Consider the following 15,244-nt stretch of genomic DNA (forward strand, 5'->3'; position numbering starts at 1 on the left):
TAACCAATATTAAAATTGATCAAATTTTTATTCTAATTAGAGCATTCTTAACAAATAATAAAAAAAATTGATTTTCAAATATATATATAAAAAAATAATCTACTTATAAATTTTTAATATTTTGGACATATTTTATATAAGTCGTTTTAACAAAATATTTGAAAATATTTAATTTCTATCATTTCGCTATTGCCTATTCTATCAAATATCTAAACTATATTCCACAAATTAAAAACTAAAGACTTTCTTATTATTGTAAAAGTTCGGTAATGAAAATTGAGTTTTCACGTATCCTTTAGTTTTTGAATAACTTGTATGGACTATCATTTAACAAAAAAAAAAAAAAACTGTTCTAAGGTTTTATTTAGATTCAACTATTTAATTTATTTATTTGAATTAAGATTATAACAAACTAAATTATTTAGCATATGTTACTAAATATATAATAAAAAAATAATTAATGAAAAAACAATAGAATTAACAAAAAATCATATCAATTTCATCAATTACTAATATATGCATCATATTTCATCAATTACTAATATATGCATCATAAGTCTTTTCTAAAACAAAATCAAACTAAACTCATTATTTCTTATGAACAATGATCCATGCATAATAAAATGCATGGATAGACACAGCAACAAGTACCATATTGGACACATATTCAATATAGGGTGGCTGGGGGGGTGGCAGGAGGGGTGGTAGGGGCGGTGGCAGGGGTGGTTGGGGCGGTGGTAGGGGTGGCTGGGGGGGCGCCTGTTGCTGAATCAAATCTTCGTAAAAATCAATTATGAACCTAGCCTGACCAGCTCCATGTCCAGGATTATCCATCTACACACAGAAAAACAACAGATAATTGAACAAATGATATTGATTTAACAGAGAGAGAGAGATGAACCTAACCTGACCAGCTCCATGTCCAGGATTATCCATCTACACACAGAAAAACAACAGATAATTGAACAAATGATATTGATTTAACAGAGAGAGAGAGATGAACCTAACCTGACCAGCTCCATGTCCAGGATTATCCATCTACACACAGAAAAACAACAGATAATTGAACAAATGATATTGATTTAACAGAGAGAGAGAGATGAACCTAACCTGACCAGCTCCATGTCCAGGATTATCCATCTACACACAGAAAAACAACAGATAATTGAACAAATGATATTGATTTAACAGAGAGAGAGAGAGAGAGAGAGAGAGAGAGAGAGATGACTTATAAATCTACAGGAAGAACTACATTCATCAAACTACTAATTAACAAACTAACAGAGGCAAAACACAAGATAATTGAACTGTTCGAATGATATTGATTCAACTATAATCTATTCAACCGATTAATTATCATCTGATCAAGATAGAAGAAAGAAGATGAAGATCTATTGATCGATTAATTAATGATCTATTCTTACTGACAGGAAGAAAATACTTACCGAGAAGAAAGAAGACGAAGAACTCGGAGCGGCGGAGAGCAGAGCAGACAATTTCGAGTTTGATTAGTTTAAACTAAAATGTTTCTTTTGTGTTTGGTTTTTTATGTTTCATGAATGAATGTATATGCTTACTCTCTGTTTGGTTTTGGTTTGAAAATGTTAGGTTTAGAGATTAATTTGAGTTTGAGAATTTGTTGTTTGTTTAGAGATTAATAACAAGAGTAAATAGAGAGAAAAAAAAGTGCATAGATAGATTTCCCCTCTCTTTCTCTGGCGAAGTGTGATGTGAAACGGCGGGCGGACGACGAATCATCATATTCGAAGCCTTCTTCTCCCCCGAGTGATTCGTACATTGGTAGCTATATCAGTTTGACGTCAAAATACGAGATGCGGTACGAGGAGGGAGTGCTTTATTACCTCAATCCACAAGACTACTCCTCCACCATTGGCTTGAATAGGGTTTGTTTTTTTATCCTTTCCCTTTGCCTGCCAGTTGATTATATATATACTATCTAAACGTACTATGATCAAATTTCATTATTCATGTACGTGGATATATCTGTAGTTTGTTTAAGTATTTTATTTTCAGTTGTAAAGTAAGTAGACTCCTCCTCCATGGGGGATTTTGTATTTATTGAAGTTTTCTTTTACACAATTCAAGTATTGAAGAAACATTGAATAATATACTATATATATTGGAATATCCCTTTCTCTATTTTCTAGTTCAATAAGCTTAATTAAACATTGAATAATATACTATATATATATATATACATATATTGAAAGACTAATCTCGTTGTTGACTGTAACAAAACAATTAAACCCTTTATTTACCCTGATTGCAGAACAGGAAACTGTTTGTTCAACTACACTTAAAAACAGTTAGTTTTTTAATTTGTCCTTATTAATATACAGTTTCATTAGTCATTCATAGATAGCAGAGTAATAATGTTTTACTTTCACATTACTCCTTAATGTGTTTGTTGATTGATATGCTTTAGATTGCTATATATACAAAGACCTAGTCCAACTTCTGCCAATACAAGTGAAACAATAAAAAAAAAAAAAAATGATGTTTATTCCTAGAGAACAATGTCTAACTGAAATGGCTGCTGCACTTACATATACTCTATACATTATTTATATACTTCTGTATCCAGATCTTTTTAATTCATAGGCGTACTTCTAAGGCTTAACAAAAAACAAACAAACTTTATATAAAAGCTTTGTTTTAGTGTTTCACAATCTACTTTGTTCATTTTCATTTGTAGCTAGGCTTCATCTTTGGTACATATTGAATTTTATTGTATTTAATGCTTATACCCTTATATATACATGAGTTTTCCTTATGCCTTTTGCAACAGTGAGGTCTTATGGAACCGAGGGGAGAAAGAAAGATGGGCATCAAATACCTCCTAGTGATAAAGTTTACGAATACATTCTATTTCGAGGATGTGACATCAAGGTCATTCATACTTCAACACTTGTTCTCCTATACAACTGAATTTTTTGTTCCTTTTATAACTTTATCCTGGTAACATTCCTTTGATTGTATATGCCTTTTTCTTCTTTATTGACGATGGGAAGTTCTGAGCTAAGGTGTAGGCTGCTTTTTTGGGGGCCATATTCAGACCTTATCTGTATACCTCATTGGTTTCATTTATGCAGTTATCTTTTCTGGGGCCATATTCAGACCTTATCTGTATACCTCAATGGTTTCTTTTATGCAGTTATCTTTTCTGTTTTGATAGCTTCTACATAGTCCATCAGATACCTGGAAACTCATCCTTTTATGTCATGTCTTCCCTGTACTTACGCTGTTCATGAGAAATACCCTTGATTAATACACCAACTAAAACTGTTTATTATTTCTTTTCAAGTATATGAGCTTATTTATTTCACCTCTATGAAAAGAGCATTAGCATTTTATGCTTATGGTGTTTGGGACTCTTGGATCCTATTGGATTTCAGGATTTGCAAGTAAAGCCATTTCCTACTCCTGAGGAGGATGCCAGTATAGACGACCCTGCTGTGGTTATTCAGGTGCTTTTTTTTCGTTTTTTGGTGAAGTCACTTGATGTGAATAATACTAGTTCAGAATATTCTAAAGATCCATGCCTCAGTTCTTGTTTGTTTCATCTGCAGTCAGCGCATAGCATGGGGGGGACTGCAGGTTCATTGAGATCATCGGCCTACATTAGTAGTGGTGGGTCCATGACAGCTCCAGATTTTAGTCAAGAAAATAGGGTGGTCAATCCTGTCACACTGGCTTCACATCAAACTGGTACTAACTCTAGTCAAGTTAGTTCTTTACAAATAAGTCCAAATGCAAATGTTGCATCTGCTGCCCCACAACGTTATTTCGAAGGATTTGATGGAAACTCAACTAGTGAATCATACATACAGAAGCTACCTAATCCATTAGTGCCTACGAATCAGCTTCCACCTCATCCAGTGCAGGTTTATGAAGAAATGAGTATATTCCAAAATCCTATTGGATTCAGTTCATCTTCCCTTCCTACTGCTAATTCTGTACAGTTTAATATGCAACCTCCTCCCGATCCGAATGAGCAATACAATCTGGTTGATATCTCATCTCACTCCACTAACTGGTAATACAGTGGACATGCCTTCTTTTTCTACATTCAATCAAGGCATTGGATGTCCACTTGTTTCTGAAGCTGATTTAGGGTACGCCTATAGTTCATTTCCACCTATTCCAGACTTCACAACAGGTCAATTGTCTGAGGAAGGACCGAATTTTTTAACAACAGATCAGTTGGGTCATCTTAGGCCTCCTGTGCTGTCAACTTTGGACAATATCTATGTTGATCAGAAAAATATGGATTCTATTAGTGCTTCATCTTCAATAACTGCACCAGAAGTTCCAGTGGCATTCTTGCCATCAAATCTCCCTGGAAAACAGGTTGGTTAATCCATTCCCTTTCTCTAAATGTCAAGTTTCTTTTTGAATATTAATATAACTCTAAATTAAAGGAATATATACAATATTTAAAAGAGTTATATAAATATACCATCTTTTTTCAATCCACAACTACAAGTTATGCCAGTTATTTAAAGGTGATCTTACTGAATGGGACATTTCTTAAAATATTCTATTTATTTGCCTAACTTGCATTTATTTTTCCTGGTGGAATGTGGGAGGATGGATTTTTTATAAAAAATATTGAATTGAGCTCTTGAACCATTTTTGTAAAATCAACCCTTAAAATTGAAACCACTCTTTTTTAATGCATGACATCGCATCATTAAAGAGGAACTCACTAAAATTCATTTGGCCGCTCTTCCTTTTCCAGGATTGTTGTGTTCTTTCTCTCCCTTTCACTGAAGAATTTGATTTTGAAGCAATGAATGAGAAGTTTAAAAAGGAAGAGATATGGGGTTACCTTGGAAGCACTAGACAAAGGGAAAAAACTCTAAGTGTTTCCTCTCCTCAAAACTTGGGTAATGAAGGATTGTATGGATCAGAACTACTGAAAATTGATAGCAAAGTAGGTGTAATGAAGTTTATTTTTCTGTTCTTCCATTGATTATATGCATAATTATGGTCAAATTAATTAATTTGTCCTGTGAACAGCCTGCTTACAACAAGGAAGAGTTCTTTGACACATTGTCAAAGGCCTCTTATAATAAGCACGAGTGTTTCAACACACTGTCTGGTAATACGCACATGCGTGGACCAAGGAACGGACCACCTAGGTTTTCTAATCGAATGAAGATGGATAACGAGGTCTGTTTTATTATTTTATTATTTTCACTGGATATTTTAATGTTATGTCAATACTTCATCTTACTTTGCAGACTTTTAGCAACTTCAACCAGAGACATTATGCTGGCTACGATGCTCATGATGAGACTTACAGAAGCCCTCACAATTGGGGAAGGGATTATAACCATGATGGAAGAGGAGGCGGTGAAGAGTATTATCCATATAAGCTTTGAGTTATGTTGCATGAAGAATAATGTGGGCATGTATTCCCTGGTTTTATAAAATCTAATGCAGGTTTATTATTTTCTTTCTGGTCAATGATTACATGTTCTCTTATCCTCATGAATACTATATTATTAAGCAGGAGGTTTATTACTAAACTATTTTCATTAGTTTCTCTTGTCAATTTCTCAGATTAGTGACATTTAATTTATGTTGGTAAAGCATTAGGCTTTATATGCATTTCTTTTTTGTGAACATTTTAGTTCAAGACTGTTACTACTTGAGTGAGATGTTTTTTTAGGAGCATTCCTTTTTTTATGGACTAAATAGTGATTTTGAAGAAATGTGTTACAGGAATAAATAAACACCCTCTGTATATTTGAAGTTTGAAATATGAGAGAAAGTAGAAGGCTCTTTCTTTATTATTGTTTCCTGATTCTCCTTATTTCTCAAGTATAAAAGAATGGTTTACAGTGTTTTGTTTTTTAGTTCTCTATGGTGGGTATACTTTGCTTCTTCATGAAGAAACTACTTTTGTTTGTAATCTCTATGTTGACAGTAGTAGTCCTCTTTAGATTGGTCCAAGATGTGCATTTGGGTACAATTTGGCATGTCTTGATGTTTAGAGCTACAACAGCTGATAGAATTGTTGAGCCAACGGCTAACAGGACTAGGATGGCCGAGCCAACAAAGACATCGTCCTTGACCAGGTAGGCAATCGCCGTCTAGCCATCCTTCCTTGACCGTAGGGCTGCACTTTGTTCATGCTTGTTGTGGCTGAACTTATTAACACCAATGCAATCCCAAAGCTGACCCTGCATACTTACAAATTATTAATCAGACATTAAATTATAAAATCACTTTTACATCTACACAAATAAGAATATCAATGAAACCATCATAAACGAGTTATTAACTTGTGTGAATGATGGGCCACAACAATTTTCCAGATCCCTCCTTGCAAAAACTTTTCACCTTTCCTGTTACTAATAACAATAAAAAATGAAAAGATTATATATATATATATATAAATAAGAGACTTAACAGGGACACTATTTCCCTTTCAGATATGTACAAATTCTGTTTGCACATTATAGCCAGTCAACCATAAAAACAACAATGGTGGTCAAATATGTCCCGTTTTCTGCACTATTAATAAATTTAGCAGATTGCACCTTACCACCTTTGAGTCACGATTAATGAGGTCTAGCTCCAGCACTTAAATAAAACGTGCAAAGATTTTAGGCAAAAGCTTACAACATAAGTGCACCTAGGTTTAGATTGAACTGAAGAAGTGATTTCTTCCCCATGGTTGATTCTTAATCGTTATTTTTCTTATATGTCTACTTCAAATTTTTTTTAAGACACCCAAACCTGAATTTGGATATATCTATGAAGGTAAAGACGGTAAAGATGATGTTTTTTTTTTCATTTATATCATAATTTGTGTTGAATTGTGATAATAAAATTTTGTGATATTCTCAAAGAGTGTGCATTAATTAATGAAATTGTTTGATTATTTTTTTTAAAAGTAAAAATTATGAGAAGTGGAAACCATGATTGTTTTTATTCTCTATATCTACCTAGGGGTGAGCAAACGGGTAAACTCAACCCGTATTACCCAACCCAAATTAAATTTACGGTATTTACCCAACCCATAATCCGGGTATGGGTTGGGTTGGGTAACCCAAATTATTTTTTTTTTTATTTTTCATGTATTTGACTCTTTAACACATTTTAATCCATTTAACACGTTTTGACATTTTAACACGTTTTCCACAATTTTTACGTTTTTGGCACGTTTAACACGTTTTTGACACGTTTAATACGTTTTTCACACGTTTAACACATTTTTGACACGTTTAACACATTTTTAACATATATAACACGGTTAACACGTTTTGACACGTTTTTCACGATGATGACACGTTTAACACATTTTGACATATTTTTCACGTTTAACACGTTTTGACACGTTTAACATGTTTTTCACGTTTTTCACATTCTTGACACGTTTAACACGTTTTAAACATTTTTAACACATTTTCACACGTTTTTCCCGTTTTCCCATTTTTGGCACGTTTAACACATTTTGACATGTTTTTCACGTTTTTAGCACGTTTAACACGTTTTAACACGTTTAACATGTTTTTCACGTTTTTCACATTCTTGACATGTTTAACACATTTTTAATATTTTTAACACATTTTCACACGTTTTTCACGTTTTGGCACGTTTAACACGTTTTCCACGTTTTTGACACGTTTTGACATTTTAACACGTTTTGACACGTTTAACATGTTTTTCACATTTGTGACACGTTTAATACATTTTTTACACATTTAATATGTCAAACGTAAAAAACGTGTTAAACGTGCCACAAACGTGTAAACGTGTTAAATATGCAAAAAATGTGTTAAACATGTCAAAAAAGAACGTGTTAAAACTTGTCAAAACGTGTTAACGTGCAAAAAACCATGTTTAACATGTCAAAAATATGTTTAATGTGCAAACACATGTTAAACGTGTTAAAATGTCAAAAATGTGTTAAACTTGCCAAAAACGTATTACACGTGCAAAAAACGTGCAAAAACGTGAAAAACATATTAAATGTACCAAAACATGTTAAATGTGCTAAAAATATGTTAAATGAGTCAAAAACGTGTTAAACATATCAAAAATGTGTTAAACATGTTAAAATGTCAAAAACGTGTTAAACGTGCCAAAAACGTGAAAACCGTGTTAAAATTGAAATATTTATAAATAATAATATTATATATATATTCTTTCAAATTTATGTTAGTTTTATATAATAATTATTTCCTAAGATATAATAATGTTTAATATATTAATTTATTATATAAATATATTTTGTGTTAGGGTAGTTGGTATTTGAAGTGTATATTATAATTTGGGTAAAAAGTTTTGAGTTTTTTTTATATATATATATATATATATATATATATATATATATATATATATGGGTATAAAGATATTTTAAAAAATTATATAAATTTTAAATAAAAAAAATCGGGACCAGTCAAACCAAAAGACACTCCTTATAGTTGTATGGAGATGATTTCATTGTAAATTCAAAGAAATTCAATTAGCCTCGTCACATTTGTCAGTATAAAAATAAAATTTTGGTATATTTTAACTTTTGTATGGTATCTGTATATATAATTGATATTTTAAAAATAATTATTTAAGAAAAAACAATTCACTATAATTAAATAATTTTCAAATTAGATTAAATTGGAAGCGTGTTTTTTGTATTTAAGAAGAACATATTATTCGATTCCATTAAATATTTAACTCTGTTTTGAAAGAAAAAAACAAATAATTCATAATTAAATAAAATTAATTATATATATATATATATATATTGTAAAATAGAATATCTAGATATTAGATATGAAAAAAAATATTATAATTATATTTGAATTTAATTTAAAAAAAAGAAAAATAAGTGTTTCTATAATTAAGTTAATAATAAATATATTTATTTCCTTATAAGTATTATATATTTATGTATTTTAATTTATAAATATCATTTTATATGAAAATTTGGTATATTTGTACCATTAATTTTGATATTCATATCCTATCTTATATTTTTTTTTATATATTGGGATACAATATTTACTGTACTTCTAAATTTGAAACGATAATTTTTCCATTCCTAATCAAACTTACTAAGAAATTAGCATTAAATAACCTTGAATTTTCTAAAGTAACTGCAAATCAAAACAAACATCCTGCATCCTCTCCCACTATCTTCTTCTCTTTTTGTTTACCAGGTATAAGGTATTTTTTCATCACGGTAAGATTTCTTAACTGCTCTCTCTATCTCGATCTGTATCTATCCATTTATACTTTGCAATAAGAGTTTAATCGTCGTTCTTCTTAGACGATGATACTTCATATATAATTGAAATTCTCAATTTTCACTAGCTATCTACTTTATCTTATGTTTTCGTGTTCATTGTCTATTGTGCTTATTGTCGTTCATTTTCTCGAATGAATTGTTAAGATTTACATGATCTCATTTAGTCTAAAGTTAGATCATTAATTTGTCCATTGAACTTGATACAATATGATCTTTTTAACATGTCAAGCTTAAAGTCTTACTATTTTTATCTTCTTTGTTTTTCAAAATAAGTGGGTCAAATGATTATCTATTTTTTACTATAATTATATGATGTAATGCTAATTATTTTAAACTTTTGCACTAAAGATTTACTAGTTAAGATGTAATTGAGAAATGACGATGCACGCTCTTATCGCTTCTTATATATATGAATCCGTGGACAGTACCTAAGATGTTAGAAGGCGAGGACAATCGGCGACTGGTGTTCGACAATGGGACCGGAATTATTAAGGTATTTCAAATGGGGTGAGTTTTCATATGTATTTGAGATATACGACTAAATTATAATCGGAAAAATTCAATTGGTAGGCTGGATTTGCCGGAGATAATGATCCACTAGCTGTGTTTCCTAACGTTGTGGGTCATCCTCCTCCTCACACGCATTATTGGAAAGACTTTTTTATCGGTGACGAAGCTTTGACAAATAGAGTTAATTTAAATTTAAATTTAAATTACCCAATTGAGCATGGTATTGTGAGCAATTGGGACGATATGGAGAAAGTATGGCATCAAACATTCAAAGAGCTTCGTGTTTCCCCGGAAGATCATCCCATTCTTCTTACTGAAGTACCTCTTAACCCTGAGGTTAATCGTGAAAAGATGACCCAAATTATGTTTGAGACATTTAACACCCCTTCCATGTACGTCGCCAATCAGGCCGTACTTTCTCTCTATGAAACTTGTTGTCTCACTGGTAAGCCATTTAAAGTAATTATTCATGCAATCTCTATATACGGTGTTTCCAAAATTTTGTTTTAAAAAAAATATGTTGACCTCTTTCAATACTTGTTAACATTTTTCATCTGAGTAGGTATTGTGTTGGATTCGGGTGAAGGTGAGACCCACGTAGTCCCTGTATACAAAGGACAAGTCCTTCCACACGCAACCATTCGTCTTGATTTGGCTGGTCGAGACCTGACAGATCACTTGATGAAAATCCTGACAGAAGGCGGTTATCCATTTACTAGGGAAATTGCGAGGGATGTGAAGGAGAAGTTGACTTACATAGCTCTGGATTATGAAAAGGAGATTGAGACTTCAAGAACTAGTTCTTCATTAGTTGAGAAATCATACGAGCTTCCTGACGGGCAAGTGATCACCATTGGTGCTGAGAGGTTTCGATGCCCTGAGGTACTTTTCCAGCCATCAATGATTAGAATGGAAGCTGCTGCCGGAATACACGAGATAATTTACAACTCCATCATGAACTGTGACGTGAATATCAGGAAAGATCTTTATGGACACATTGTGCTTAATGGTGGTTCAACTATGTTCTCTGGTATTGTAGAGAGAATGAAAAAAGAGATCACCGCCCTTGCACCTAGTGGCACGAAGATAAATGTGGTTGCACATCCCTGGAGGAAATATAGTGTCTGGATGGGTGGATCTATCTTTGCATCTCTAAGCACTTTCAAGCAGGTAATATTAACTTTTTATTTTTTTAAAGATTCTAATTTTAAACTATTCTAATTCTAAATATTCTTGTCCTAAGATTTAGAGTTAGCAAAAAATAACCAATTAGATTTAAATGTTTCACAAAAGCTCTTATATTTTTGCTGCATTTACAAATAAGATATCAAACTTATGAATAAGTTAATTCTATTAAATTATTACAAATTTATCATTCGAATTTTGTAATTGAATTATTACAACTCTATACAAGGTCATTCACTCTATGAAGATTTTTATTTATTTTTTTGATAACAGAGGTTGATTGAAAGGGCAGAGTACGATGAATTTGGACCTTCGATTGTTCACAAAAAGTGTTGCTCAGCTGAGGAAGTCCATCACACTTAAAATAACTAAGTACTATTTGTTATTTCTATGCAACTAGAGTGATCTACAACTTAAAAAATGTTTTTGTTTATGATTTTTCTATATTTGTTGTTTCTAGTTGGATTTTCTAGCGAGTTTGTTCTGTTTTATTTCGATAATAAGTGTTGTTTCTCTATTATTCAATCCCAGTGATGGCTCGTGTTCTTGTTCACTCGTCTCTAAGAATGACTTGTCTTTTAATAACTTATGTAGTCTCTCGTACAATTATTTTACATTTTTGAACCTCAATTGATTCTAATTATAAATAGAAATAAAGATACGTGGGGATGAATTAAAATAAATAAACTATAAAACAGACCCTCACCCTTTTTCATCAACAAAATGAAAGCTTTGTTTCATTTGTTGTATGGAATTTGCATCAGAGATTATATCAACTCTTCTGCAATTCTCTCTAGTTCATGGTGAGAAGATGCCCCATCTTCATTTTCTTTTATCAAATTCATTTAACCTTTCAAATAATGGTCCAAACTCTGATGATCAGATGACACGACAGAGCCGATAACTTCAGGACATCGACATCAAAAGGTGACAGCGAAACTATTTTCATAGAGGGACCTTCTAGAACGGTTGTATCTCCATTATAACTGACTTTTTCTATCAAACTTGGATAAATTGCAGAAGAAAGAAGAAGAAGAAGAAGAAGTGACTATTCAAAAATCAAAATCAAGAAGAAGATGATAAAATTGAATTGGAAAGAAAGAGATGTTATTATACATACATTTGAGTTGGAGTAGCACTGGTGATAGCACATCTTGCCTTGTTCATCTTGTCTCGAAACTTAGAGAAGCTTGCCTTTTGAGATCGTGAAATGAAGAAGCGATATTAAATTTCGGTGAAGTTTGATGATCACAATGAAGTTTCATTTTTTTGAGATTTACATGTTTGAAAATTGTTTTACACCTATATATTTTTCTCTCTTTAAACATAAAATCATGTATTAAATTAGATAGATTAAAATATGACTTGAAAAGTTTTAAACAAAAAAGTATTTACAAAAAAAATATATATAAATTGACGTATAAAAAAAATTATTTATTTATAATTTAAAATTAAAAAACAACTAATATATAAATTATTAAATATTATCATACATCTAATATTTTTAAAAAAATATCTAATATAAATTATAATTTATAAATATATAACTAAATTATTACCGGTATCGATAGAAAAATCGTTCAACCAAATCTAACCTTTTATCCGTTAAAAAATTATTTAATCGAAACCGATTAACCGATAAAACAGTTAATGAAAACGGTAACATATCGTTTTCCGTTTATTTTTTTTCACAATTCTACAAATATTTGTACTATAAATTTATAAATATATAAATAAAAATTACTCTTGTTGGGCTTAAAAATATATATTAACAAGGTTTTAATATATATTTTAAAATAATATTTGATGATAAACTTAAAATACTACCCATCAACTTGTATTTTGTTTTTAATTCTCAAGTGATGTTTGAATGATTAAAAAGTGGGCCAATGTTAATAATTTCATTTTTATGTGGTTTGAGAATTTGAGCATTTAAATTCTTCATGAATATGTAATGTTTTGTAAGTTGTAAATGTGAAAAAGAGTGATATGTATTTTATTTTATTTTTGTGTTAATTACAATGAGTATTTGTTTTTTTTTTTTGGCTAAAAAACTAAGAAGTGTTTAAGTTGATGTTCAAAAAATAACAATCATCTTAGTTTTTTTTTTATTGGATCTACATTTAGAAAATGGGCAATATTCATGAAAACCTGTAACTTATGGCATAGATATCCTGAATAATAATAATAAAAAAAAAAGGCATTCACCCATTTTTATATATTTTAATTCTCACATATAATAATAGTTTTCTTAATTTAATTAGCAAAAAAAATTTTTATTTCTATTTTAATTCTCACCTATAATAATATATATTTTTTTCAAAATATATGATCATTCAGTAAGACAAACAATTAGATAATTTTAAATAACAGTACACAAATATTGAGAAAATTTAAAGGTATAAAAAATGAATAAAAACAACCCATTATATACTCCTGTATAAGAATGACAATTTGAAACCGTCCTGTAAAAATCAAACTGAATTATCTCGTTTGGGATGGTTTTTCCCCAAAACCGAACGGGGATGGAGCGGGGATGGTATTTGTGTCCCCCGTCCCGATCCGCCCCGATCTCACCCCGTTTATGTCCCGAAAACTATAAAATATAATTAAATATATTAAATCACTAATATAATTGTTTATTAAATATATTTTATAAGAGTATTAAATTTATTTCCTTATAATAATATAAAATTTTAATATATTACAATATATATTATATTTAAAAATCGTTTATATAATATTATTTTGTGAAAAAAATTTATTATTTTAAAATATTTGATTAATGGTGTCCCGGAGGGATTTCTCAAAACTGAAAAAAATTGAACGGGACGGAGATGATATTAAAAAAATTCCTGAAATAAAAATGGGACAGAGATGATAAATACATTCTCCGCCCCCAAACCGCCCATTATCATTCTAATTTAAAAAACATATAAAGGCTACGATGGTAGAAGGAATAAACTTTCAAAGCTAAAAGCATCTTGGATATGAGTATTCTAGTAAGATAATAAATTTCTTTAAAAAAAATATGTACTTTTTTTAAACAAAAAAATCATTACTTATTATTTCAACAAAAAGCTATATATATAATTTTTCTTCAAGTTTGCACACACATGTTAGCATTTTCTATCATTCAAGTCTCCAATATCGAGAATAAAAAAAATCATGGTTTTCACTTTTCATAATTTTCAATCTAAAAAAAAAAAATCAAACAATTTCATTAATTAATACACGCTCTTTAGAATATCACAAAATCTTAATTAAGATAATTCAATACAAATTATGATATAAATGAAAAAAAAAAACATCATCTTTACTTCCTTACCTCCATAGATAGATCCGGGATTCAGGTTTGAGTGTCTTACAAAAAAATTTGAAATAGGCATATAAAAAATAAGCAAGGATACAAAGTAAGTTTTATTATTTTTTTTATAATTATATAAACATGATTTTTGTTTTTAAATCAAGGGAAAATGTTAAATTTTAACCGTAAAAAATCATGATAGATTTCAGCCCACTCGAGTACTTACATAAATTTTTTAATAGGTTTGTACAAAAAAAACAGAAAACCGATAACCCAACCGAACCGATAGTTAACCGGTTTTATTTTAACAGTTTATTGGTTAACTGGTTTTAGCGGTTTCGGTTAACCGGTTTTTTACCGGTTAAACGGTTCGGTTTTCGGTTTCCCTATTTTTTTAACGGTTTAACTGATAAACCGGTAATAATTTAATTATATATTTTATAATTTATATTAGTTATTTTATAAATAATATTTAATAATTTATAAATCTTTTTATTTTTAAATTTTAAATTATAATTTTTATTGAATTATTTTTTAAAAACACTATAATTTATATATAAAAAAATTATAAAAATAAATTAAAAACAAACTAAAATTATTTTATTAAAATATGTAAAATTATTTTTATAACTATACAATAACAACGTAGAATTATAAGTTAAACAAATTAAAATAACTATAAAATATATTATATTGTTACAATAAAATAATATATTATAACATATTTCTAAATATATCAATATGACAAGAAAGGATAGAGAATATTATAATAGGAAAGTGCAAACAATAATTTTAAAAAAAATATTTCAAAATTTATTATTTAATTTAAAAAATTGAATTATCGGTTCCTGGTTAAACCCGGTTAACCGATAAGAACCGACCAAACCCGGTAGAACAAAAACCGGTAAAACCGATACCATTAACGGCCGGTTAACCAGTTTGTAAAATAAAAGACA

General features: G+C 30.0%; 2 protein-coding genes and 1 pseudogene across 3 annotated transcripts; 2 read left to right on the forward strand and 1 right to left on the reverse strand.

The window, feature by feature from the left end:
- Positions 1 to 551: 551 nt before the first annotated feature.
- Positions 552 to 1,759, reverse strand: LOC124944536 (insulin receptor substrate 4-like). Of its 2 annotated transcripts, XM_047484816.1 has the most exons (5): positions 1,446 to 1,759; positions 1,111 to 1,140; positions 1,009 to 1,038; positions 907 to 936; positions 552 to 834 (listed from the first exon to the last, which is right to left on the reverse strand). In XM_047484816.1, the coding sequence occupies exons 2-5, from the start codon at positions 1,138 to 1,140 to the stop codon at positions 589 to 591; spliced, it is 336 nt and encodes a 111-aa protein (XP_047340772.1). In that variant the 5' UTR covers positions 1,446 to 1,759; the 3' UTR covers positions 552 to 588. The 2 variants fall into 2 exon arrangements, with proteins under 2 accessions (XP_047340772.1, XP_047340773.1); XM_047484817.1 differs by having other exon boundaries at positions 1,111 to 1,759.
- On the forward strand, positions 1,564 to 5,552 carry LOC124910091 (annotated as a pseudogene).
- A 4,167-nt stretch (positions 5,553 to 9,719) lies between these two features.
- On the forward strand, positions 9,720 to 11,344 carry LOC124910092 (actin-66-like). The gene is made up of 4 exons (XM_047450713.1): positions 9,720 to 9,779; positions 9,857 to 10,241; positions 10,359 to 10,966; positions 11,255 to 11,344. Exons 1-4 carry the CDS (start codon positions 9,720 to 9,722, stop codon positions 11,342 to 11,344), a joined length of 1,143 nt encoding a protein of 380 aa, XP_047306669.1.
- Positions 11,345 to 15,244: the final 3,900 nt, after the last annotated feature.

Source organism: Impatiens glandulifera, chromosome 7 (genome assembly GCF_907164915.1).
Source record: "Impatiens glandulifera chromosome 7, dImpGla2.1, whole genome shotgun sequence".
Classification (NCBI taxonomy): Eukaryota; Viridiplantae; Streptophyta; class Magnoliopsida; order Ericales; family Balsaminaceae; genus Impatiens; species Impatiens glandulifera.

Coding starts and splice junctions, on each gene's coding strand:
- LOC124944536 (XM_047484816.1), bottom strand. CDS start 1,140: ATGGATAATCCTGGACATGGAGCTGGTCAG. Junction 937..1,008: donor CTGGACATGGAGCTGGTCAG/GTTAGGTTCATC, acceptor TTCTGTGTGTAG/ATGGATAATCCTGGACATGG. Junction 835..906: donor CTGGACATGGAGCTGGTCAG/GTTAGGTTCATC, acceptor TTCTGTGTGTAG/ATGGATAATCCTGGACATGG.
- LOC124910092 (XM_047450713.1), top strand. CDS start 9,720: ATGTTAGAAGGCGAGGACAATCGGCGACTGGTGTTCGACAATGGGACC. Junction 9,780..9,856: donor ATGGGACCGGAATTATTAAG/GTATTTCAAATG, acceptor TTCAATTGGTAG/GCTGGATTTGCCGGAGATAA. Junction 10,242..10,358: donor TGAAACTTGTTGTCTCACTG/GTAAGCCATTTA, acceptor TCATCTGAGTAG/GTATTGTGTTGGATTCGGGT.